The 25,165-nt window shown below is 34.1% G+C and overlaps 2 protein-coding genes across 2 annotated transcripts; both read right to left on the bottom strand.

Moving 5' to 3' along the window:
• Positions 1-928: 928 nt before the first annotated feature.
• Positions 929-4,235, bottom strand: LOC112037438 (ras-related protein RABB1c). The gene is made up of 6 exons (XM_024070260.2): positions 3,987-4,235; positions 3,233-3,372; positions 2,827-2,909; positions 2,131-2,335; positions 1,923-1,991; positions 929-1,355 (listed from the first exon to the last, which is right to left on the bottom strand). The coding sequence occupies exons 1-6, from the start codon at positions 4,030-4,032 to the stop codon at positions 1,263-1,265; spliced, it is 636 nt and encodes a 211-aa protein (XP_023926028.1). The 5' UTR covers positions 4,033-4,235; the 3' UTR covers positions 929-1,262.
• A 9,412-nt stretch (positions 4,236-13,647) lies between these two features.
• LOC112037436 (probable galactinol--sucrose galactosyltransferase 2) lies at positions 13,648-20,379 on the bottom strand. Its single transcript, XM_024070258.2, has 14 exons — positions 19,930-20,379; positions 18,940-19,184; positions 18,365-18,455; positions 18,074-18,122; positions 17,854-17,945; positions 17,049-17,156; positions 16,843-16,977; positions 16,188-16,598; positions 15,433-15,574; positions 15,288-15,355; positions 14,823-14,957; positions 14,529-14,743; positions 14,269-14,357; positions 13,648-14,196 (listed from the first exon to the last, which is right to left on the bottom strand). The coding sequence occupies exons 1-14, from the start codon at positions 20,271-20,273 to the stop codon at positions 13,915-13,917; spliced, it is 2,406 nt and encodes an 801-aa protein (XP_023926026.1). The 5' UTR covers positions 20,274-20,379; the 3' UTR covers positions 13,648-13,914.
• Between the last annotated feature and the right edge of the window lie 4,786 nt (positions 20,380-25,165).

Here is a 25,165-nt window from a genome sequence, read left to right as displayed (position 1 = left end):
GAATCACCAACGAGTTGAACAACAAGTTGAGATGATTGGAGAGGCTGATCGGCGAGTTCAACAGCAGAGTTGAGACGAGAGAAACAAAGAGCTTTGATGAAATGAGAAATAGAGAGTTGAGATGAGAGTAACAGGTAGGAGAGAGAAAAAAATAATAAAAAATCAAATACACGAGCTACAGTGCTGTGTAAATTTACACGGGTACTGTAGCTCATTTATAATTTTAGACAATTTTACACATTTTTAAATGGATTGATGTAGGTGTTTTTTGCTTCAAAATGTGTAAAATTTGCACTTTCTTCTATTTTAGAAGACTATAAACGAACTGATGTGAATGCTCTCACAAGTTTTCAAAGTAATTTGAAAACAGTAATCAACCACTGCTTTCCTTTTCAATAAAAAAAGTGGGGGTAGTGTATGGAAAATTATTAGGTATTCTTAGATTATCATAAATACATAGTCTCCTCTCTCACGTGAATGATGAGTTCTACTAATTAGTGAAACCTACTATCCATGTAAAATGAGAAAATACGCATTTATAATATTCTGAAAGTACACAATAATTTCCAATAGTGTACTTAAGATAAATTAGCAATTCCAATTTTCAAAAAAAAAAAATGAACCCTATTGGTACTTAAGATAAATTAGCTGCTCCAATTCCAAAGACCAAAAAGCGATGAATTTCAATACACCAAGGCTAGGCTGCAATGCATCATACTGAATCTCAAATGCTATGAAAGACATTTTTCAAAACGAACCATTATAGCACAAGGCCACCAACAAAATCAATTGACTGCTAAACAATTTTCTTTCATAGTCAAGCCACCAGTTGAATGAATTTTTCACAAACTCCTGATAGGACCAAAACAGATTAACCATCCATACTAGCACCTAAGTTGCCCTTTCATAGAATACAGGAGAGTGCGTGTAAATGCAACCCAACATACAATATATAGATAATCAGACAAGAACAATGCTCACTACTTACAGTTATCACAATTTGTAATCCTCTTCAACACAACTACTGAGGAATGAAATAACTGTTAAATTTACAATCAAATACCCAAGACTTCAGAAAGGATTATACAAATATCTCATATTTTGAGCATGGATGTATTATAGGACAAGTTGCAAAGGAGGGGGGGAAAAGTCGTTAACATTCAGACCCATAAAAAGGAAGAAACAAGAAAAAGGGAAGAATGAGAAAGAACAAGTAGACACTAGACAGGATGCTTTCAGTTTAGCAGATGAGATCTCAGACTTCAACTGCAACAGCCTCCACCTTGAGCAGAACCACCATCTCTGCCTCCTGATGGTCCTGGTATGCCACCATATCCAACCTTTATTCCATAAGACTGCAAAATAAGAACAAGACTAGAGCATCAGCAACACCATCTACACCTCTCATCAATTCAACAAAACTATATTTCTGTGTAATATGTACCATTTCCAATGCGTTTAATTTATAACCACTTCATTGGAAAGGTAAACTTAATCTAAATACAAGTCAGCATATCACAAAGAATTATTATATATCAACAATAATGTGTCTCAAATACGAATTAATATATAATCGCTTCAATATCTTTAGTTTTACAATAAAAATCTGAAAATGCACCAATACTAAGTGAAATTGGATAAACTTGCATTTCTCATCCAAAGGAACTACTCACTGCTATATAATGTAAACTAAATGGTGTGTTTTGATGAGCTTTCTTTCATAAGCTTATTTTCTTTGTTGTGCAAAATACGGTTGTACTTTGAAAAGGGCGATGCTTTAAATAGTTATTTATTTCTGCTTTAAGATGAAAATAAGATCATTTTAACAATCCAATGAAATTCCTGAATTGGGGGGGAAAAAAAAAGTAAGGGATGGGGGAGAACAAATTGGAAGAAGAGGGAAGAAAAGAACAAAAGCTAACCTCATTTGACACATCAAATACTCCATCCTGAATCTTCTTGTAAATGGTAGCAGCTGTTTTTATGAATGCCTGAACAAAAAATTATTTACTATTTAAAACTGAGAAAGGTAAAGGCAAAAAACCAAACCTCAATTCACATATAGAGTTGAAGAATCTGAGGATTTTGTTACAAGGCACTTTCCAACATATCAGCAATATTTATTCTTACCTCCTCAACATTCTGAGCAGTTTTAGCAGAGGCCTCCATAAAAATCAGACCATGCTCCTTGGCAAACTGTTCCCCTTCCTCTGTGCTCACAGCCCTTCTGTGAGCCAAATCACACTTATTACCAATAAGCATTATTGTCATGTTTGCATTTGCGTGTTGCCTTGCATCTTCCAGCCAGCTAGCCAAATGATTAAAAGTCTCCCTCCTACAAATACAAAATCGAAATTGTCATCCTAGTGCCTTATTTCAACTACATGGCACAAAATGATACCAGATAACTACAAAATATAAAGGGTACCCCATAAGTACATTCATTAGAAAAATTCAAAGCTCCTTTTATGTATGCTCCTACATGTAACATATAGCCAGCCAGCTTTTAGTTTCCACTAAATTGAGGAATTTTTGTTCAACTTTCTTTGGCAATGCCGATTTTGTTTTCACTAGACATTGATTTGCAGAGTCTTTTGAAATGCAATGTAAAAGTTCTGATGATTCACTAGATCAAAAATGACTACCGGAATGTTATAAGGGTACCACACAATGATGCGTTCCTAATGATGGCAAGGTGTACAACAAGATATAATAAATTCTCTGGGTATGAGTGAAAATCCCGCTTCATAGAACAAAATCAAACAAGTAATTTTTCTGTATAAGACTATAAGCAAACGAATGATTAAATTTAAATGAAAACAGTACCTGGTTATATCATAGACAAGCAATGCACCAGCAGCACCTCGGTAATAGGACCTCGTAATAGATCTGAAGGATTCTTGACCCGCCTGGAATATTTCCAAGGAAACTTTAGCATCTAACACTTTAGTCACATAAGGTACAAAATTGAATTCCGTCACAAACTCACAGAAATTTAAGGAAATACACTTGATAAATAAGCAACCCCCATTTCATAATAATCATCAAGCCAAATTCTGAAAACGAATTAACTATTATGCAGAAAAAGCTCAGACTGATTTTTGCATCAAACTCACATTTGTATGGAATGAAAGGAAAGGTGAAGATGCCAATAGTTATAATGTGCTTGTGTTCAAAATAGAATTCAGTGTAAATTGCAAAACAGAAAAGGAAAGAAAGAGAGAAAAATTACAGTATCCCAGATTTGAAGCTTAATGGGTTTGTTGTCGATGGTGATCATCCGAGCCCCAAACTCGACACCAATGGTGAGGTCATGGACCGGCTGGAACCGCTTGTCCGTGAACTGAAGAAGAAGACATGACTTCCCAACTCCTGCACAACCATAAACCACAAATTCACTCACTCACATCAAACTCATAATAATAATAATATTTCTAAAACAAAACCCTTTCCTAGAAGCCAATCAAGTACCAAAACTCCATTTGATTCCAACCAATATGTTCAATTGTTAAAGTAAATAACTCCAGAGTCCACAACTTTTGCCACAACGAGGAACAGAGAAAAAAGTGGTGGATCCATCGTTGTCTATAAGACTCACAGTGATTACTCGTTATTTTATTAAACTCAAAAGTCTCATTAGCTAGCTACAATTTCAATTCAATTCAAAATTCAGGGATTTCGTTTTCTCGTGAAATTAATAAAAAGTCATGGTAAAAGAATTCCATTTCCACTTGAAAATATGCCCGCCACGCTGGAATATAAAATAAAGCCGAGAATCACATTCAAAAAAAAAAAAAAAACATGTACAAAATCAGAAATCCTATCAGAGTCGGTGATTGGATAAAATTAAAGAGAGAGAATTGAGAAAAGATCAACAGCGAAAGTAATTCGATGCGATTGAAACATAATAATTATTGAGATCTGAGTTCAGAAAACAAAAAACAAAAAACAAATTCGAATTTGAGAGAGAGAGAGAGAGAGAATACCAGTATCGCCGATGATGATGTACTTGAAGAGATAAGCGTATGACATTCCCAAATACTAAAATCAATGAATGAATGAAACCAAACAAAAGGCAGCTTGTAGTTTTGAATTGAATTTCCGAAGGAAGCAGAAAAAAGTAACGAACGGAATTGAATAGAATAGAAGTGAAAGTGTAAGAGAGAGAGAGAGAGAAGAAAAGAAAAACCAAGGCGAAGGAAGTTACAGCAAAGCAAGGGAAACGCGTCCGTCTCTTCTCTGCTATTTATATTTTCTTTTTCTTTTTCTTTTTCTTTTTCTTTTTCTTTTTTTTTTGGGATGGTGAACACTGAAAAGGTAGTCTATGTATAATATAATACAGTATTTGTATTTGTATTGTGTACGTATTGCCTAAAATAAACATTCAAGTTTAATTATATTATCCTCTCAAAAACAAAATATTTTAATTGTATTAAAATATAAAATTCCTAAATATATATATATATATATATATAATAATTATTAATTTAATTTATATATATATATATATATATATGAGATGGGTTCAAGTTACACATTTTTTACACCGTAGATTTGTAAGTAATCTAACGGCTAAAAAAATATTATTAAATGTTATTACTTTCCATCTTATTCATAATTAATACTAATATTTTCTCTCTCTCTTTATTTATTGTTTTTTGCTTGATTAAAGGGCACACTACCATTTTTAACAACCTGCATTTCTTTACTTGAAAAAAAATAATTAAATAAAGTTTTTGCTTAATTAAAGGGTAGCAATGAATAGTTGCTGCCCCAGAACTTGATTCTGAAAAGTGATGCAAGATTGGTGCCTTTCGAATTCCAACCATTCGGGCTAGTTCTCTAGAAGTGGTAATGTAATAATCCTACAGAAAGGTGAAATGAACACCACAGTTTAGTGATGCACCATTGTAAGAAACATGAAATTTTTTAAAGATTAAAAGAAAATGATGCGTGTAGCATATATCTTTAAGAGTATTGTTAGATAAAACATGTATAGTCTTTTTCATTAAGAATTACATGAAGTGCGATGCTTTGGTACATTTTCTTTCAAAACATATTTAGTCCATTATCAATGTGAGCTTCAAAATTTTCTTCTGTAACTTCTATCTGATTTATCTTACATGGTCTACTAGAAAAAGAATAAATAAGGAGAGAGAAAATACTAGTATTAATTATGATAGAGATGGAAAGTAATAGCATTTAATGATAATTTTTTAGCTATTAGATTACTTACAAATCTACGGTGTAAAAAATGTGTAACTTTTCAAGAGTTACACTTATCTTACATGGTCTACTAGAAAAACAATAAATAAGGAGAGAGAAAATACTAGTATTAATTATGATAGAGATGGAAAGTAATAGCATTTAATGATAATTTTTTAGCTATTAGATGACTTACAAATCTACGGTATAAAAAAGGTGTAACTTTTCAAGAGTTACACTAGGTGTAACTTAAACTCATCGATATCTATATATATATATATGGGTTGAGTTCAAGTTACACCTGATGTAACTCTAAGTAATATTACACCACTCAATATTTTTTAATTGGATGCGAATATTGACAAATCGACCATTAGATTACTTTATCTTCACATATTCTCTATGCTTGCAAACTTTCAAGGTGCTCAAAAATCAATAGTTATGTCATCTATCAATAGTTATTTCTCAAAAAAAAAAAATGTATAAATTCGAGTTTTTGTAGTTTAAAATAATGCATAAAATATGAGTTTATGGATCGAATAATAAATAACATCCGATTAGTATGAAAATTGGCATGCACATTTAGAACATATAGAACATGTAATCCAACAGTAGAATTTTCAAAATATAAATTCATTAATAAGTTATTGGGTGGTGTAACATTACTTAGAGTTACACCAGGTGTAACTTGAACCCAACTATATATATGTATATATAAAGGCCCTATTTTAGTTGTTGCCTTAGGACTCAAAATGTCGGGAATGGTGGTGTGGATTTCAATACTAAATATGCATTTTATTTGCAATTAGAATTTGATAATAATTTTTAAAAAATAAAAATTGAAATTTTTGTACATTAGCATTTAGCAATAGTTTCTAAACCGTGACAATATATCATAAATATGAATTTTTTATTTTCATGTTTATTTTTTAAAAGATATGATAGACTTTTAACGTATAAAGTCTACTCCATGATAATTATTATTTTTAATATCGAGCTTAGATACTAATTGATTTTTTGGTGTAGATAGGTTCGAGCTCTAGATCTCTTATTTGATAATAAAAAGCTATATCAATTAAGTTAACTAGAACCCAAATAAACGAACAAGACTTGTAGCATAATAAAAGTAAAAAACTGTTGCTATAGGTTCTTCATAACAATGATACAACTACTAAAATGTATCTATTGTAGTGGTATTGTAATTTCCATTAAAAATTGGGAGAAATTATACTTTTCCACCTTAAACTATACATCATGTTACACTTTGTACCCTAAACTTTTCGAATGTACTTTTTGCACCATAAACTGTGATTCTTGTTACACTTTGTACCTTGATGTTAAGTTTATTGTTAACTTGGATGAAAAAAATGACACTACGTGAAAAGACCTAACTACCCCTCTTCTTAATACTTTAAAAACAAAAGATAAATTACACTTTACTACCCTAAACTATATTTCTTATTACACTTTGCACCTTAAAATCTGAATTTTCATCCAAATTAACAACAAACTTAACGGCATGGTGCAAAATGTAACAGAAGTCATAGGTTAGGGTGCAAAACGTGTATTCAAAAATATTAAGGTGTAAAATATAACATGAGATATAGTTTAGGATGGTAAAGTGTAATTTTTCCTAAGGCTCCATTTGGGAGTTCATAAGAGAATGAAATGGAATGATCATAAGAGAATGGAAATAAATAGAATGGAATGGAATGTATTTAAGTAAGGGATNTCTTAGAAAAAATGACAGATTTTAGGCCCATTAGCCTCTGTAATGTTATCTACGAGATTATTTCTAAAGTGATTGCAAACAGGCTAAAATTGATCCTCCCTCAGTTGATCTCCCCAACATAAAGTGCTTTTGTACTTGGCCGCTTCATTACTGATAATGTGCTGGTTGCATATGAAACATTACATAGTATGCACTGTAGAAAAAAGAGTAGAAAAGGCTCTTTAGCATTGAAGTTGGATATTAGCAAAGCCTATGACTGAGTTGAGTGGTCATTTCTTAAAGGAATCATGGTGAAATTGGGCTTTCCAGAAGTATGGATTGATCGAGTGATGGGTTGTGTTACTTCACCTTCTTTTTCTATATGTATTAATGGTAAACCTTATGGCCATATTATCCCATCTAGGGGCTCCATCAAGATGACTCTTTGTCTCCTTATTTGTTTCTGTTATGTGCAGAAGGCTTTACTGTATTGCTTGCCAAAGCAGAGATGGAAGGAAGGATACATGGCATTTCTGTTGTCAAAGAGCTCCAAGCATTTCCCACCTTTTATTCACAGATGATTCCTTGCTATTTTGCTAGGCCAATAAGGAAGAAGTCCATGTCATTAACCAAACTCTCAAATTATATGAAGCTGCATCCGGCCAATGTATTAACTTTAAGAAGTCCTCAGTTTATTTCAGCAATAACACTGAGGGTGCACAAAGAGATTGGATTAAGCATGAACTAGGGGTCCAGGAAGTGGACAGATTTGAGCCTTACTTAGGCTTGCCTACTCTTGTTGGTCGAGCTAAATACCAAACCTTCTCCTTTCTAAAGGATAGAGTTTGGAAAAAGATTTAAGGATGGAAGGGTAAGATGCTTTCCAGAGTAAGAAATGAGGTGCTAATTAAAGCAGTGGCCCAGTCCATTCTGACGTACACGATGGGGTTTTTCTACTTTCGGTTAAACTTTGTAATGAGCTGAACTCTATTTGTGCAAGATTTTGGTGGGGCAGGTTGGGGATGAGAGGAAAATTCATTGGAAGAGTTGGAATGCACTATCACAGCCTAAGAAGGAGGAAGGTATGGGTTTTAGAGATTTGAGGAATTTCAACCTAACTATGCTGGCAAAACAAGGGTGGCGACTTATACAAGATCAAAGTTCGCTCCTTTATGGTTGTCTCAAAGTAAGGTACTTTCTGAGAACAAGTTTTTTGGAGGCCTCTGATACTCCAAATAGCTCATACACGTGGAAGAGCCTTATAGCTGCCTTGCCAATTTTGAAGAAAGGTTGCTATTAGAGGGTTGGCAATAGATCCTCTATCTAAGTCACCCAGGATAAATGGATCCCAAACTACCCATCAAATAAGGTGATTCATCCGCCTATAGAAGAGGAATGGGAATGGAGAGTTGCAGAGTTAATTGATTGGGAAAGGCATACTTGGAGCGGTGAGCTTATAAGGAATAGATTTCACAGGGATGATGCAGAGGCGATCTTACGAGTACCCTTGAGCAAGAGATATGTTATGGACAAGGTATTTTGGCTCCACAATAAAAATGAGGCATATACGGTGAAGTCAAGATATCATGTTGCACAGATACTTTCAAGGGAGGAGATGGGTGTGGGTGAGTGTTCTGAGCCAGCCAGAGGAAGTCATTTGTGGGGAAAGTTGTGGAAGCTCCATGTTCCCAACAAAATAAAGATTTTTGGTTGGAGGATATGTCAGGATATCCTTCCAACCAAGGAAGCTTTGTTTCGGTGTAAGATAATAAAGGATGGTGGATGCGAAAATTGCAAGGGAGGACTGGAATCTATGCTTCACGTTCTGTGGGAATGTCGGGCGGCGCAAGATGTGTGGGCGGGTTGCTCTGGCAAAATCCAAAAAAGTGCACTGGGACAACGGGCTATTATGCAGTTGGTGGAAGATATGATGGACAGGTTGTCTATGGAAGAGTTTAAGTTGTTTTTGGTGCAAGGATGGATAATATGGAACCAACGGAACTCGATTCTTCATGGAGGACACTTTCAAGACCCAGTGAAGCTTAATCAGAGAGCCAAGGACTTGTTGGAGGATTTTGGAATGCTCAGGAGTGTTTGGCCATTGGAACGAGCACAGGCGGGAGTAATGCAACATGGAGACTGCCATCGGGTTTGTTCTACAAACTGAATTTTGATGCGGTAGTGTCTCCAAACTTGCGAACATCTCGTTTTGGTGCAGTCATCCGAAATGAGAAGGGGGAAGTAATGGCCGCTTGTGCAGCCCGTGGCCCACCAGTTACAGATAGTGAGGAAGCAAAAGCGCTGGCTTGCCGCAAGGCCATGGAGTTTGTAGTGGATGTGCTCATCTCCAACCTGATCATTGAGGGAGACAATGTTGACGTTATTAAGGCTGTTTCATCATCTCGGGTTGACTATTCACGTATAGGCCACATATATGATGATATTAAATGCCTTGCAGCTAGTCTACGGAGCTGGTCCATGAGCTGGGTTCAACGTGGTGCTAATACCGTTGCACACTCTTTAGCTCAGTTTGCTAGGGAAGTAGAGAATGAAATTGTATGGCTTGAAGAATCGCCACCCCTGGCCTTAGAGGCCTTGTACTCTGACTCTCTGTTATTATGAATGCATGAGCTTTGGTTGGGTTTTCAAAAAATTATCTTAATAATTAGCATATGATTAATAGAATTTTAGTTGGAGTAGAATTTGTATTTTTTTTTTTTTTTTTTTGCAATTTAGGTGAGTTATATAATAACTAAATTTATTTTGGGATAAATATAAGGGAAAAGTTTAGTTACAAAATTGGTCAATAAAAAAAAATTACTACATATTTTGAAAATTTAATCGTTGAATTGCATGTTCTTTAAGCTTTTAATATACATGTCAAATTTTGTGTTAATTAGATATTATTTACTATATGATTTATAAAATTATTATTTATGCATAATTTTAAATTACAAAAATTCACAATTTAAATAATTTATTGATGACATAGCTATTAATTTTTAATTTTCTAAAAATTTTGCAAGCATGGAGAATATAAGAAAAAAAAAATGTAATCCAATTATAGATTTATCAAAATTCACCTTCAATAAAAAGATATTGAGTGATGTTGTAATCTTAGGCTACAACCAATTTTGTAGTTAAAACTTTATCCTAAGCATTTGGTATAGAATAATGTTTTAGGATTCCCAGGAATGTTTAAAAATTTTCATGTTTGGTTGCAAATCACGCTAGGGAGTCAAATACCAGGAGAATCTAGATTCTCCCTTTAAGCGCCTCTCAGTAGGAATGTTGATTTCTTTTAAAACAAGTGGGTATCCAAATTCCCAAGCTTAAAGGAAATTGTATTTTTTTTTTTTAAACTAACAATTTCAATCATTTTCCTTATCATTTAAGCAATTAAGATAAAATATAAAACAACCATCAATATCTTTTCCCGCCAAAACAACATAAATATGATAGACAACTATGTTGATATATTCTTTAACAAAGTTCTATTTAGGTTTTACATGTGAAAAAAAAAAAAAAAAAAAAATTGAAGGGGACCCTCCATTATTGTCAGGTATGGATAAGCTCTTATAAAAATTATTATTAGGAATAAAGCTTTGAGAATTTAAATAGTTATTTTTGTATTGTACTTGTCATTTTGAAATGTTAGACTACAGTTTTAATGAATTTGTCATAATTAATCATTTATATTTTGTTTTTCATTATTTATTTAGAAGATAATTTTTTTTAGAGACTTGGTAGTTCACATTCAAATCTAAGGATAGAATGAGAAAAATAAATAATTCATTTAAAATTCATGAGAATAAACCAAACATTATCATTTCACATTCCTAAGAATTTTAAAAGATCCCCAATAAAACCAAATATAGGAATAGCTATATTCTTAGGCATCCAGATTGCAAATAATCAAATTCTCAGAAATTTGGATGCTAAGAGTAATGCGAATTCTCCCATACCAAACGCCACATAAGAGCATTCTCATCAACAATTGTAAAAATTTTAGCATTTACAATCTCAAAACACTACTTTTACAATTTTAACACCTCATTTTACAATATACCAAACATCAAACATTCTACAATTTCATTTAAATATTCTTTCTTTAATATTTTTATTCATTTTTTTATTATTATTTCTCACTCTCCCTTTGTCTCTCTCTCCCATTGTCTCTCCATCTTTCTCAACCCATGGCACAACCCACACCCAAGGCTAGCCATTGCTAGCCACCACCGCAGCTTAGCCACACCCCAATACCAATAACCACAACAACCACCACAAAACCCACCACCTACCCACTCCGATCTCAACCCCAACCAAAACCCACAACCACCCATACCCAACTTAACCTAACCAAATCGATGACCCATCACCATCCACGGCCAAAAACCCATCACCAAAACCACACCCACAGCCAAACACTACGCTGAACCAAAACCACTACCACAAATGCAACAAAAAAAAGAAAAAAAGAAGAAACCTCCATTGTCGCCACCACAAAACCCACCACCCACCTACCCCAATCTTAACCCCAACCAAAACCCACCTCGTTCTCAACCCTAACCAAAACCCATCACCCCGATCTCAACCCCATCAAAACTGTCGCCGAGCACCACCGATACCCACCAAATCAGACCCACAAAACCCACCAAATCATGACCACAATTGCCAACCACAAACCCTTGAAGCTTAACGGAGAGCAGATGAGTTTCAGAATGGAGGCAGCATGATGAAAAGGGAAGGGAAATGATGCCTGGGTTGTGAGGGAGAACCAGAGAATAAAAGGGAGAGTCTGAGGGAGAGTTTGTGAGAGTTTGAGGGAGAGTCGGAGGAGAGAGAGAATTATAAATAATAAAATATTGTACAATCTTGCTATAGTGCGCTCTAAAAAATGAGAGTGCACTATAGCAAGATTACAAATTTTAAAGCATATACAAGTTTTGATGGAGTGGGTTTTTTTGGGTTTCAGATGCTAAAAAATAGCATTTATAGCATTTACAATTGTTGATGAGAATGCTCTAAGTATAATAACTAAATTAAACTCATTTCCATAGAGCAATATTTTTTTTCCCCTAAAGCCCATCCAATGCATTATTGGGCCTTGCCTTGCCTTGCTTGTCGTTTTTTTTATCCATCACTTGACATAACATTTTTATTATTTTTATTTTTTTGTCTGTGAACTCTCACTATAAATGGCCAAATCGATCGTAATTACATTTATGAATTTTGGTGTAACATCTTTCATCCACACTAATTCGAAGTTTAGAAGTATGTTTGAGAATAGTTAATTTTTTTTTTTTAACCTATTGTTTTTTGTCTTAACTTTTTGCAAATAGTCAAACTTTTAGCTTTTTATAAATAAGCTAACTTTTTGTCATAGATTTAACATAAAAATTATTAAAAACTATATTTTCTTAATAAATATTAAATACTATATAAATAAGCTATCAGAAACTACAGATACCTTTTCTTAATAAATATTAAATACTATATAAATAAGCTATCAGAAACTACGGATACCTGTGTCCATCATAGGGATCACTTGACTTCACATAATTTATTATTTTTCACATGTATTTGTCACTCAAAAATTTTCTTAACTAATCCGTCGTGTTTTTCATGTTATTTGAAGACTATCCCTTGAATAATGGAGGAATATGTACTATGCTATTTTTTCTTCGACAAAAAATATTGTCAAGTTACATGTTGTAATTGACTCTCATAAAAATAAAAAATAAAAAAAGCTACATTGTTGTAATTAATATCTTTTTACTTTTTTTTTATTATATTAGTAAGTTACAATAATGGATCTTGAATCCCCTTTCTTTATGCACTTAAATAAGGAGAAGGTGTCAATTGAACTAGAGCTTATAGTTTTGAAAAATGATATGTCCACAATATTTTTACAATATTTTTACAACAAATCTTAAATAGCAAGTTGTTATTGGTTGTTATTGTTGGGGTAAAAAAGTAATCTTAGTGTTAAGTTCAAATTTGAACAAAAAACAACTAACCAATTATGATTTGTTGTGAAAATGTTGTAAAAATGCTATGAACGTAGCATCTCTTGTTAGTTATAGGTAGCTAGCTGTAATTACTATTTTAAAGCTATTTTTTTTCAAAATGCCTTTTCCACCTAAACTTATCATTTCATTTCATTATGGCTTCACATTTGAAAAAAAGAACAAGCCACTTTAAAAAAAAAAAAAAAAAAAATAGAACAAGCCACACGATTGTTCACTTGATGTAATCATCAATTGTCATTTTTGAATATATTTCACTTAATGAGAAGTTATAAGAATTATATTGTGAGGGTCTAGAGCATCCTAAAAATAAGGTTATAACTCCACTTGAGCATATTAGAAAAACACAACTTCCATTTTGAGAGTCATTTGTTAATAAATAATAAAGAAAATTGAGGAAAATTTCCACACCCCAAGTACACACTATTAGAACAAGAACAACATAAAATACACAAAGCTTAATGCCTGAAATTAGACGACACAGTCTAACTAGCAATAATAAATAAGCCAAAAAAAATGCAACACATCAACAGCGTTTAGAAAGTCTCTCAAGGTGCAGCCAAGTTACACCTCAAGCTGGATATCCAAACCAATTGTTTAAACGCTAAATGATTGCACATGACTTGGCAAAAAGAACCAAAAATTTGTTGAGCACAGAAACAAAAATCTGTCACTATCCACCATCTTGTAACATGTCTCATGTGCAAGCAAGCAAATTCTATTCTTTCTTTATTTTCAGGCTAAACAATTAGAACAATACCACATCGAACTTTTCTAAGAATTCTTTCTTTAATGTTCATCAGCTCAGAAACAAAAATCTGTCACCATTTTCTCAAATGTTGCAGAAAAAAAACTTGGTAGTTCAAGAATTACATTTTCGTTTATTGATTATTTCTCTCCTTTGTTTATTATAAATTTTAAGAATAGTAAATAATACTGAAGTGAGAGACTGGCTAAACAAATAAGGCCTCAATAACATATAGCAATGTCCCAAGAACTGGTTCTGTCAGGAACTATTAATGTCAAAAGATTGTCTTCATCTCTAAAGTCAAATTCTTCAATCTTTGAGTTTATCGAGCATGACTTTGGCTTTGTGCTGGAATATGCTCCAAAATTACCTGATCCTCTCCCCTTAACATGTATTCCACAACTAGAAGAATCACTAAAGAAGTCAATTGCTTCAATGGCTCCACCAGAATTGTACATATTTATCAATCCAATTGGTGCAAACTGAATCTTTTTATTGTAGACCTGCACAAAACCCAAAAAGATATTCATATTTCAAAACTCATAAATAATGATAAGCCAGTAAAAGAAGCTAACCTTAATTGGAGATACAGTAAAGACATCACATTGCAGAACTTTCAATGTGACATCAAACTTTTCTTCCTTTGGTAATCGCAGCAAAGACCCTGAAATTGTAACAGATGTATAGGAAATAGACAGACTGATGAGAAATTGTTCTATCCCTATATGTACACATTGCGTTTGTTATCTCCTATCCAATGTTATCTCCTATCCAAGAAAACTAAGAATGGTTTGAGTTGTATGTATAAAAATGTTGTTTGGAAAAATGAAAGAACCTGTGCTGGAGGAAAATACTGCACAATCTCCAGTCCAAAGATTCCCAGAGACCTCTTCAAAATACTCTATATCTGTAGGAGAGACCTTTACAGATAACTCAGAGCTAGGATCACCTTGAGCATTAGTTTTTGAGCAGGGCCAGATTCCTGCTCCTTGGCAGTTGAATACGCCTAAAACTCCAGTGCATTTGTTTAAATTCCAAATCTTCAGAAGACTGATCAGAATTCACACAAGCTGGTCAGGAGGAATGACATATTATCAAATATTATACAACTTAAGTGGAAGGTAAATACCTTTTCCCGTCCATAACTGGGTCATCGAATAAACAATCACGTGTTGGCCTACCGGGGTATTTAGCTCTGAGCACTGATCCATTAGGAAGTACCAGCCTTTTGAGTACCTTGAAATCATGCTGACCAGGCTTGTCACTGTTATCAAATTTCAAATGTAGTAAATTAGTTGTTGCAAAACCATTTCAAAGGAAGAGCACAGATAAAAATACACTTCACCCCAATAATACATGCATCAATACAATGTAAAGAGACATACATATTACATATATAAATAACGGAGTAGGGTTTGACTGTGGGTTTCTCTTTGTGCATTATATGTAGTGATTGGCTAGAAATGACATTCATAAATCCTTAACAATAAAAAGTAGGAAAAAAAGGAGGGTGGGAGGTGGTTGTTCTCATATAGAGGTGCCTTGTATATTTCAACAAAGCATCTGAATCTCCATGGTAATCTTTCTTACTTACCTAACATAGACTCCGCAACCTCCCACAGCCCTAGCAACTGCATGAAACTCGGCTGCATAGTGTTTGCTCTGATGGTTGAAAGATAAAGTCATTAAAAACTGGATAATAAAGCAGTAGATAAAATGATGAGAAGGCTAGGCCATACATAGAACATGTCCCAATCTGGGACAACAATTTCACCGAGAAAAATGCTGTTGAAAGCCACAGAAGCTACGTGTAGTGTCTGTGTGGTTGAGTTGCTTGGGTAGTAATCATCGGATGCTCTTGTAATAGCACTTCTTTTTGAACTACATTAGCAAATGCGGGGAAGAAATTATGTTGTGCGCAGAAATATTGGCATATAAAATAATCTCCTAAAGTAGCACTCATAAGATGGCATAATATTTATAAAGAAGTGATATGCCAAGATGACTGAAAGGTTCACTTGGTCCAATTGGAACATAAATTACATTATATTGGTTAAAATACCTACACTAAGATGAAATTCAAGGTGTCACATGTGCGGATGCTTGAGGAAATCTTACCAAAACAATTTCAGGTTAAGTTGCACACTTGTAGTGCTTGATATCCCATTATTTAATTTTCAATGCTGGAAAAATATCTCCCAATGCAAAATTTCATTGGCTAATATGATTGTAGTAATCTACTCTCAAGTCTTAAATTGCTTTATACATATAGTCTTCTAAATTTTATGGAGGTGTGTAACTTGTTAGATTGCTAAAACAATTCAATTGAAAAAGCTATAGGAGAGGCCTATTAAATGATTTGCATAGTTCCTCTTATTTGGTCCATGCATTTTGCAATTCATGAAATTTAATGTGCACGAAAAATTTTCAGACTGCACTTTGGTTTGTTTAAAAAATAAATTTGGCAGGACATTGTAGTGAAATAGTTATATACTGGTAAATGGAGTCCGTGCTCTGACCCATGCAGCAGATAATGCTGTTGTCTTGAAAGTTGGCGGCTATAGACTTCTCAAGTGCTTGTTGGAAACGTCTGGTAAGAGAAACTCGACCTCCTAAACCACTTGAAACAGTTTCCAGTATGTTCTGAACATCAACCTTAACTCCATCCACATCCTGTGAAACAAGATATTTGTGTAGATCATCATAAAACTGAGATATCTTAGCAGGATCTATTGTACCAACGCCATACTTCTCCATTGCATCCATAGATCCATCCCTCATGTTTGCCAAATTCCCTGGCGACTGTACTGGGTATCTTAATTTTGGATTATACTTTTTGGTTCCTAATGCATTTGGCTGAAGCCCTCCCCAGTATCCCATCAGGGCATGCCATACATATACATACCTGAGAATTTCAAGAAAGATAAAGAAAATGAAATGTCCAGAACTAAAAAACAAAGTATAGAAGAAATTAAGATACTTGTAAGGAAGACAATCAAATATGGAGACCACACTGGTAGTTTTACACCTGGTATTTGTAGATGGAGTTGAGGATGAGCTACTCTTCAACAACCTTATGCTACAATCTTACTTATTGAAGATTTCAATCATAATTAAAAAGGGGGGAAAAGTCAGTCTTGGAACCTTACTTAAGGCCAAAAGTTCTCTTAATATCTGTAACAAAATCCTTTAGACTGCTTGGTGCCTGTGCCTCACTTTGAGGCTCGTTTTCTGTTCTCCGAAACTTACTATTTTCTTCAATGCTGAGTAATCTGCCACCATGCCTGCAATTTCAAGCAATACAGAAGGTAAATATGCACTCTGTCATGCACAAGAGAATAATGAGTAAACTTACTGTGACCCTTCAACAAATGGCTCCCCTTCTTTTTGGAATTCATTAATTGTATCTTGCCAGCCATCATCTATTATCAAAAACTTTGCTGGAGTGCCTCCCTGGGATAAACTGGGAGATACAGATATAAAATTAAATAAAAATAGTTTCCAAGCAACCCACAGAGGTAAGTGGAAAAGAAAAAAGAAAACATGAAACAGCTAATCCAAAAAAGTACTTCTTAAGGGCAAAACAAGCTTCCGCGCAAGCTCATAGAAGCAACTTTTGATATATGGAGAAATAAATGAATCATGGACTGCAATGCCAATGTGAGAATCAGATATCATCAGTTCCTCCTTATATTTGTGTGGCAAACAAAGATGATATATAATAGACACGTCTCACTTAAGAGATATGTGAATACATTAGGAGCAACATCCTTATGATAGCATATCAGTAGTTTCCTTTTGTAAGGCGCAAAACCATCCAAAATGCTTATTTTACTTGATTTTTCCATTCAACCTTACATATATGGGAATATTTAAGTATCCCCAAAAATGGTGATTAATAATTTATTTAGAATTCAATTTCATCCCCCTCAAAATGTTTCATCATAACTCAATTCCACACCTGGGATAATCAAGTATTATTTCATCATAACTCAATTCCTCACCAATAGGCATATGTCAAGTCTTGGTTAACATCCCTGACTATGTAAGTGAACAATCCTGACATACATAATGAAAGAACTTGTAATAAAGAGCTTTGTTTTGCATATCATTGTAAATCCCTGAATATAAAGAGAAAATGTATGAGAAACTGAACTAACCTTTTAAGGCCATCTTTGATCCCTTGAGGATGAACTTTCATGTAGAAGGCGTCCCAGGTACACCAACCAAACCAGTCTAACATTCCAGGCAACTGCATCATAAAATCATACCAAAGAAACGAAAGTTATAGAGGACTCTACTTTTCTTCTTTTGTTTCTTGCAAGCACAAGTTGACTAAATTTACTTGGTCTGCTACACAAAATTGGTTGGCTGACTTGCCTGTTTGGTTTCCCTAAGTGAAAAGGTTCCAAACTGCTGCTCCAAAATCCTGCATATGGTCCGAAGTGCATATGAAAAGAGTGATGATAAATAGATTACCAGCTACTAACGACAATATGCAAACTTAGATTTCACAATCTCATATGGTTTATGTCCTCTGTCTGCTGCATGAATTCACAAAAGTCAGGAGCTGCCATGCTACAAAGCTAGCATTATAAGTGCCATAATCCTAAGTAATTTCAGAAATTTACGTAACTTGAAACCTATAGCTTTCTTGGAGAGCTAACCTACTTCATAGATTCCTTGATCAAATCAAATGGATGGTTTCCATAATTCACAAAAACTGCTTTTAGGGATTCTGATGTAACTATTTCCGGGTCACCTGTCAAAATACATAGATCGTTCTAATCATTAGAATAATAGAATATGAGAAACTTGAGAAGAAAATTGGTGAGTAGGAACAAATTGGTTTTCCTTTTTTCTTTTGTCTCCTCCTAGAAGGGACAAAATGTTCATCCTTATCAACCTTCAGACATAATATACCCGTGGCTGCATACTGTTTTTATTCAAACCCAACTGAGTGCAAAGCCTTAACCTGCTCAGCTGAATTAGATGGTCCTATAACATAATCTATTGGTTTTTTGGTACATTATACATAGTGACATTAGTGCAAATGATAAGTCAGACTTATCCAGTAGCATCAACTTCTCTAATAATTTTTCGCAGTAAGTTTATTTAACATTATATGGCACAACGAGTGCTGGATGGCAAGAAAAATTTTACACCAGATTTCCATTATGCTTCATATCAATAACAAATGTGATAAAAATTAAAAAGAGGGGATAAGCAGAACTTTGAAATATTACCACTTTCAACACAGAACTGGAGCTCATTTGATGAATTCCCCTGCAAGCTACTTCTAAATTCACCATCTAGCACAGGCAAGAAAATGATATAAGAAGTTGCTTTATTTTTTGCATCAATTTCTGGTCCTTCCCTTGCTTCCAGGAGCAACATCTGAGTTTCAATAGGAATGTCACTGCCTGAATTCCCCATTCGAGGTATCATCCACCATATTTTAAATCTAAATATACACAATAATCTCACATCCCTGCATCAAGAAAATATCATTAGGAATTAATTCTAATTGGATCTTCAACGGACATGAATGAATGTGAGAGATAAAAGACATTTACGTGGGCAAACACAGTATAATATTTAGTGAACCCTTGCTGATATCATTACTGATTAAACAGAGGATTAAGAAATGAACCGGTTAAAGTTTAAAGTTTGAGACACAAATTAAAGAGCAATTTCAAAACTAAGAATAAACTAAAAGCATCAAAAGACTAATTATCCAACTGTATGCCATAAAGCTGTGTTTTGGTAACCACAATTATCAACAGATGTGAAAGATGGAACACTTAGTGAAAAATAAATAAAACTAACTTCGATCTTCTTATTTTGATAGATACAATGGGATTGAAATCTATGGCATTTTTTTGATGTAGATGGGATTCAAACCCAGGTCACTTATTCGAGTGTAAGAGTAGAATTATTTTGCTGTATCCAAACTAATACCAATCCAACCCATTTCACGAATAAAATGTGACCAATTAACCAACCAACAAAACTACTTAACAGGTCAAGGTAACTGCAATCCACAACTAACTTTGATGTTTAAAACGAAAATAATGTCTCACTTTGATTTGATTGAAAAAATAATAGGCACATACTAGAATACAACATTATATTTTCCAAATGGGTGAAAATTAGATAAAGTAAAACAATCCGATTGTAAAGTTAAAAAGCTACAAATAAAAAAAAAAAAAAATGGAAATGAATAACATGCTTACTCGATGACTCCAAGCTTGAAAACAAGTCGGGAACTAGCATCACCAGTGGAAGTGGCACCAACAAATGCTGATGAATCCGTCAATGGCGTGATAACCACATTGTCAGGCACACCCGTCAATGTTTCCTTACCTTTGATACTAAGAGTACCATCTTTAAGGACAGGTTTTGTATTGAGAAACATGGACTGTCTACATGTCTGAAGCTGACCAAGGCGGCGGCCACCATGGCCATGATAGAGAACCCTTTGGTTTGAAGGTAGTAAGAAGGAGGAGAATGGAGAGTTGAGTTGTAGAAACCTCGTAGTCGTAGGTGGAGAAAACATAGTGTTTGTGTTTGCAAGCATAGCAAATAGCACTGGAAAGCACTGTTTGATAAGTGAATTCGACCGTTATAAGGAAACCATAATAACATGTGAAGGAGGAACTGTAGAAGTATATGTGGATGTGGGTTGGTTCCAAGTTGATGGGGTGATGAGGTTAGCCTTTAAGCCTTTGCTTATTGACCACATTTTTAAATTTGGTAGTGACCTTTTCTCGTTTTGTCATTTGCAATCATATATTGATCGATTCAAACTAGATAATGAGACATATCAAACTTTATTCAATTGGACAAGATTATTTATCAAATGAGTCCTCTCTCTCTCTCTTCTTCTTCTTCTTTCTTTCTTTTCTTTTCTTTTTTTTTTTTTTTTTTTTTTTGAGAATATTATCAAATGAGTCTTTTAGTTTTAACTTTTAACACTCCCTTAACCTCTTCTAAACCATAGTTCCTTAACTTTGAACCAATTAGCCTTTTAACTACCACCACACATATTTGGCGCGATAGTGATCAATCACTCTACAAGTATTAAAGTGCTTGTGGAATGTGGGAGATAAGAACCGAAGTTAAAGTTTCTAAGATGAAGTTTTACATATATATATATATATATGCTTAGATCAGTTTAGAATAGAATTTCTATTATGTATCAAAAAAAAAAAAAAAAAAAAGAAGAAGCCTTTTAACTTTGTTTAAGGTCCAATTTGGGATGGTATGGGCTGAGTTTGGATGAAGTATACCTGAACCTGACCTAAAATCTTTACTTGAGGATGCCTGGACCCCAAAACCCAATTATTGCTTGTGCCCGATCCCTACTCGAAATTTTTGCATGCAGATACCCAAGTTTGACCCGCCAGACCTTTCTTCTTCTTCATCTTTTTTAATTAATTAATTTAATGTTAAAACATGATTTTGCATATAAACCTTTTTAAACTAAAAACCTAATCTTTTCCATTTTTTTTTTTTAATTAAAAATAGATGTATGGATTCAAAATCTTGTTTGCTAGACCTCACAAGAGCAAGCCCATCCGTTTCATATAAAAAAGATGATGAAATGTTGATTCCTTTTTGTTTTGTTTTTTTTTTCAAAAAGTAGTTTCAGTTATCTTTCCGCCTCTCCAATCCATAATAAACCATATCCTATCGGAATAAGCAAACCTCACTCTTAAAATCCTACACCCGGCAAAGAAGTCTGCTTTGACAGTGCAACACAACAGAGGACCAAATAACACGAAGGAAAATCATCTCCTTTTTTTTTTTTTTTTTTTTTTTTTTTTTTTTTTTTTTTTTTTTTTTTTTTTTTTTTTTTGAGAGTTTTAAGACTTCCGTTCATAATGATAGTTTTTTATTATTAAACCAAAACATCAATTAGTTTTTGGTGTAGACAAGAATTGGACTTCAGATTTCTTATTCAACAATCATAGACTTTACCAGTTGAGCTAACTGGAACTCACTATGTTGAAAATCATCTACTATTTATTAAAGAAAAATCAATATTAATTAAATGCTCACTTAAGTGAATTAATAAACTCAGTTTTTTATCCATTGACATCGAATTTTTTTTAATTGAAATTAAAATACAAGTAATAATATCTTTAAATAGTATTAATTATTTGAAAATATCTTAAATATGCATAATGTCTCAAAGATGGGCAAAATTTGCTCTAATAGTACATTTTTTTGGAAAAAATTTGGTGGCTAGAGTCTACCTTACTAAATAACTTCAAACGCGTGCTGTCTATCTAATATTTTTTTGAAAAAAATGCTGTTGAGCAAATTTTGCCCTCAAAGATGCATTAGATACAATCTTATCAGTTGGTGAAATCAATGCTAATTGATTAGCATTTAGCATTCTTCCTGCTAAATCTTCTATCTTATTCTTTTAGCTCTTTTTTTTTTTTTTATGTTCTACAAATAAAAACATGTCACATTTTCATCTAGTTAATTAAATATTAATTTTATGTCTCTATTATTTCAATTACCTAAATTAGATAAATAAAGAAAATAAAAAAAACCCAACAGTCAACACATCCCACCAGCTGCACCATCCCCATCACTCGCCGGCGCCTCCAACTCCTCTAGCCATCCAGCTAAGATACCATCTTGGAACAGAACAGAACAAAGCCAAGCCATATCTAGGACCTTCAAAACTCAACAAAGTCCAATATTCTGTGATTTCTTTTCTAGGCTTCCTCAGAAACTAAACATTATAGATTTTCAAAGGTCTAGGCTTCAGGTCGCCATGGCGTGCCTGCACCACTAAAATTACTAACTTTTATTTCTATTGTCTTTCGACCATATTAAAGATCATTATTCTATTGATCTTATAACAACCGTCCCTGCCTTTTATTCATAAAAAATTATATTTTTTTGGCCTTTAGTTTCTTATCAATCTATATTTTGAGGTGTGCTCTCTGTGATGTGGAAAATAACAGCCAAAGTTTTCTGCCGGCAGTGGATGGCCGTGATTGGAGAAGCTGGTGGGGATATCTTAGTGTTGGGTTTTTCTTATTTTCTTTATTTATCTAATTTAGGTAACTAAAATAATAGACGCATAAAATTAGGACTTAAACTTGAATATGAGGGGAGGGAGTATCATTTTCTGTGTTCCAAGAGTATTTGAGAATTACTCTTTTAAAATTACAAACCAAAATTAAAAAAAAAAAAAAAACCAAAATTCAATATGCAGTAATTTCTTTAGGTGGTTTATCTCCTTCTTTGCTTATTATTATTATTATTATTTTTTTTTTTTAAATACTCACACTTAATTACACTTTCCCACCAATCTCAAATACATTACTTAACCCAAAGTATCACTATAAAAAGAGAAAATTATTGAATACTGCAGGAGTACCATAAATGTGTATTCTATCATCTTATATGAATTGTAGGTCCCACCATAAATTTATTTAATTAGTGAAACCTACAATTATGTTAGAAGAGGGAGTACACATTTATGGTACTCTGTGAGTACTCAATAATTTTTTTTTTTTTTGGTTAAAGGGATAATATATATATAAAACTAAGAAGCCAAAATAGCTAGGTTCGTGGTTGTAAGCCTACAATAGTTAGATCCATTTACATCAAAGCAGACTAGAGCAATAACAAAGGATGGGAGAACATCAAAAACACAAAAATCTACATCAAGATTACATCCATTCTTTGCTAGAGCATCAGTGCAATGATTAGCTTCTCGAAACACAAGCTTCACTGTGGCTCATGGTAGCCTGTTTAGCAACCACCTACAGTCCACAACAGAGAAGAATAAGTTGCATTAGAGGAATGGTTGGAGTTAATCAAGTCCATGACAACTTTTGCATCTAATTCTATTTCCAGGTGTTGAATATCCAGCTGGTTGGCTAGCATTAGGCCATCTCTTAATGCCCAAAATTCTGGTCCCATACTCATTGCTGTTCCAATGGATCTAGAAAATCCTTTAACCCAATTCCCCGTGCTGTCCTTGATCAATCTGCCTCCCCCAGCTCTTCCTGGGTTGCCTAATGATGCTCCATCAATATTTAACTTATAACAACCAGGTGGGGGCTTATTCCACTTCACAGGAATAGCCACCATACTCCGATGCCTCTGGATCTTCCCCACATAGAAAAAAATACTCCAACGCTTGGCTCGCACACTACCTATGAAAATTAGGATGTAGGGTGATAATATCAAAAACAACCCTATTTATATGCTTCCAGAGATTCCAAATAGCAAAAGGAAGCAAATACTTCCAAGGTACTGAGGAAGGGTGACTTTCCTTGCTTTGGCAATTTACTTTGAGCCAATCCTGAAATTCATAGTTAAAAGATCCAACCAAAGAAGGGGGAACACACAACCTATGCTAGAATTCCCAAGCATAAACACACTCCTTCAGTAGGTGAGTAATTGTTTCATTATGGGCTTTGCACAGTGGGCATCTTCCTTCACAACCAATCCCTCTTGATGCTAACACCTCCCTTACAGGTATACTATTGTGTAGACACAGCCAAAGGAAATGTACAATCTTTGGCAACAAATCCAATTTCCAAATCCATTGCTCTTGAAATTGAAGATCTCGATCTTAAGGAGGCTTTGCAATATCATAAGCTGACTTTACAGAGAAATCACTATCCTTAGAGAATTTCCAAAGAATGGTGTAATCTACTCTTCCAAACTTTTGACATGGAATATCTCTAATCTTTTCTTTAATCCTAGGGGGGAGCGCAAATATAATAGCATCCTAGTTGCACCCTTGCCCTCGACCACTCATCAAATCAGCAACCACGATGTCACTCTCATGCCTTGTCAAAGGGCCTTCCACAAGTTCCCTAAGAGATTCTCCTCTTATCCAACAATCAGACCAAACTTTAATCCTGGTGCCATCTCCTATACCCCAGCAAATACCTTTAACAAAGGTTTGGAACCCAAGCTTAATAGCTGTCCAAGTAGGAGAAGCAGGGAGTTTATTCGGGTCCTTAGAACTCTTCTTGTCTGAAGAGCAATATTTTCTCAAGATTACCTTAGACCATAAAGCTTCCTTTTCTTGGTTCATCCTCCAGTTCAACTTGGCCAACAAAGTAATATTTTTGCCCTGGCTTCTTGAATTCCAAGTCCCCCATTCTCCTTGGTTTGCATGATTTTGCTCCACCCAATTAAGTGCATCTTCCTCTTTTCATTGGTGCTGCCCCAAAGGAAATCTCTATTGAATTTATCTAATTTTTCACATAAATGAATAGGCAAAACCCTTCCCTGCATAACATAATTAGGAGTAGCTGCCATAGTTGATTTCACCAACACCGACCTTCTAGCAAAGGAAAGGAATTGAGTTTTCCATCCTGCCAATTTGTTCATCACTCTCTCCACAATGAAGTTCAATTGGTTTTTGGCAGCTCCTCTGTGTTTGATTGGAAAACCAAGATATTTCCCAATCATTGTTGTGGC

Source organism: Quercus suber, unplaced genomic scaffold (genome assembly GCF_002906115.3).
Source record: "Quercus suber isolate HL8 unplaced genomic scaffold, Cork oak 2.0 scaffold_102, whole genome shotgun sequence".
NCBI lineage: Eukaryota > Viridiplantae > Streptophyta > Magnoliopsida > Fagales > Fagaceae > Quercus > Quercus suber.
Note: the sequence above shows the minus strand (reverse complement) of the source record. Positions and strands in the feature narration are given on the sequence as shown.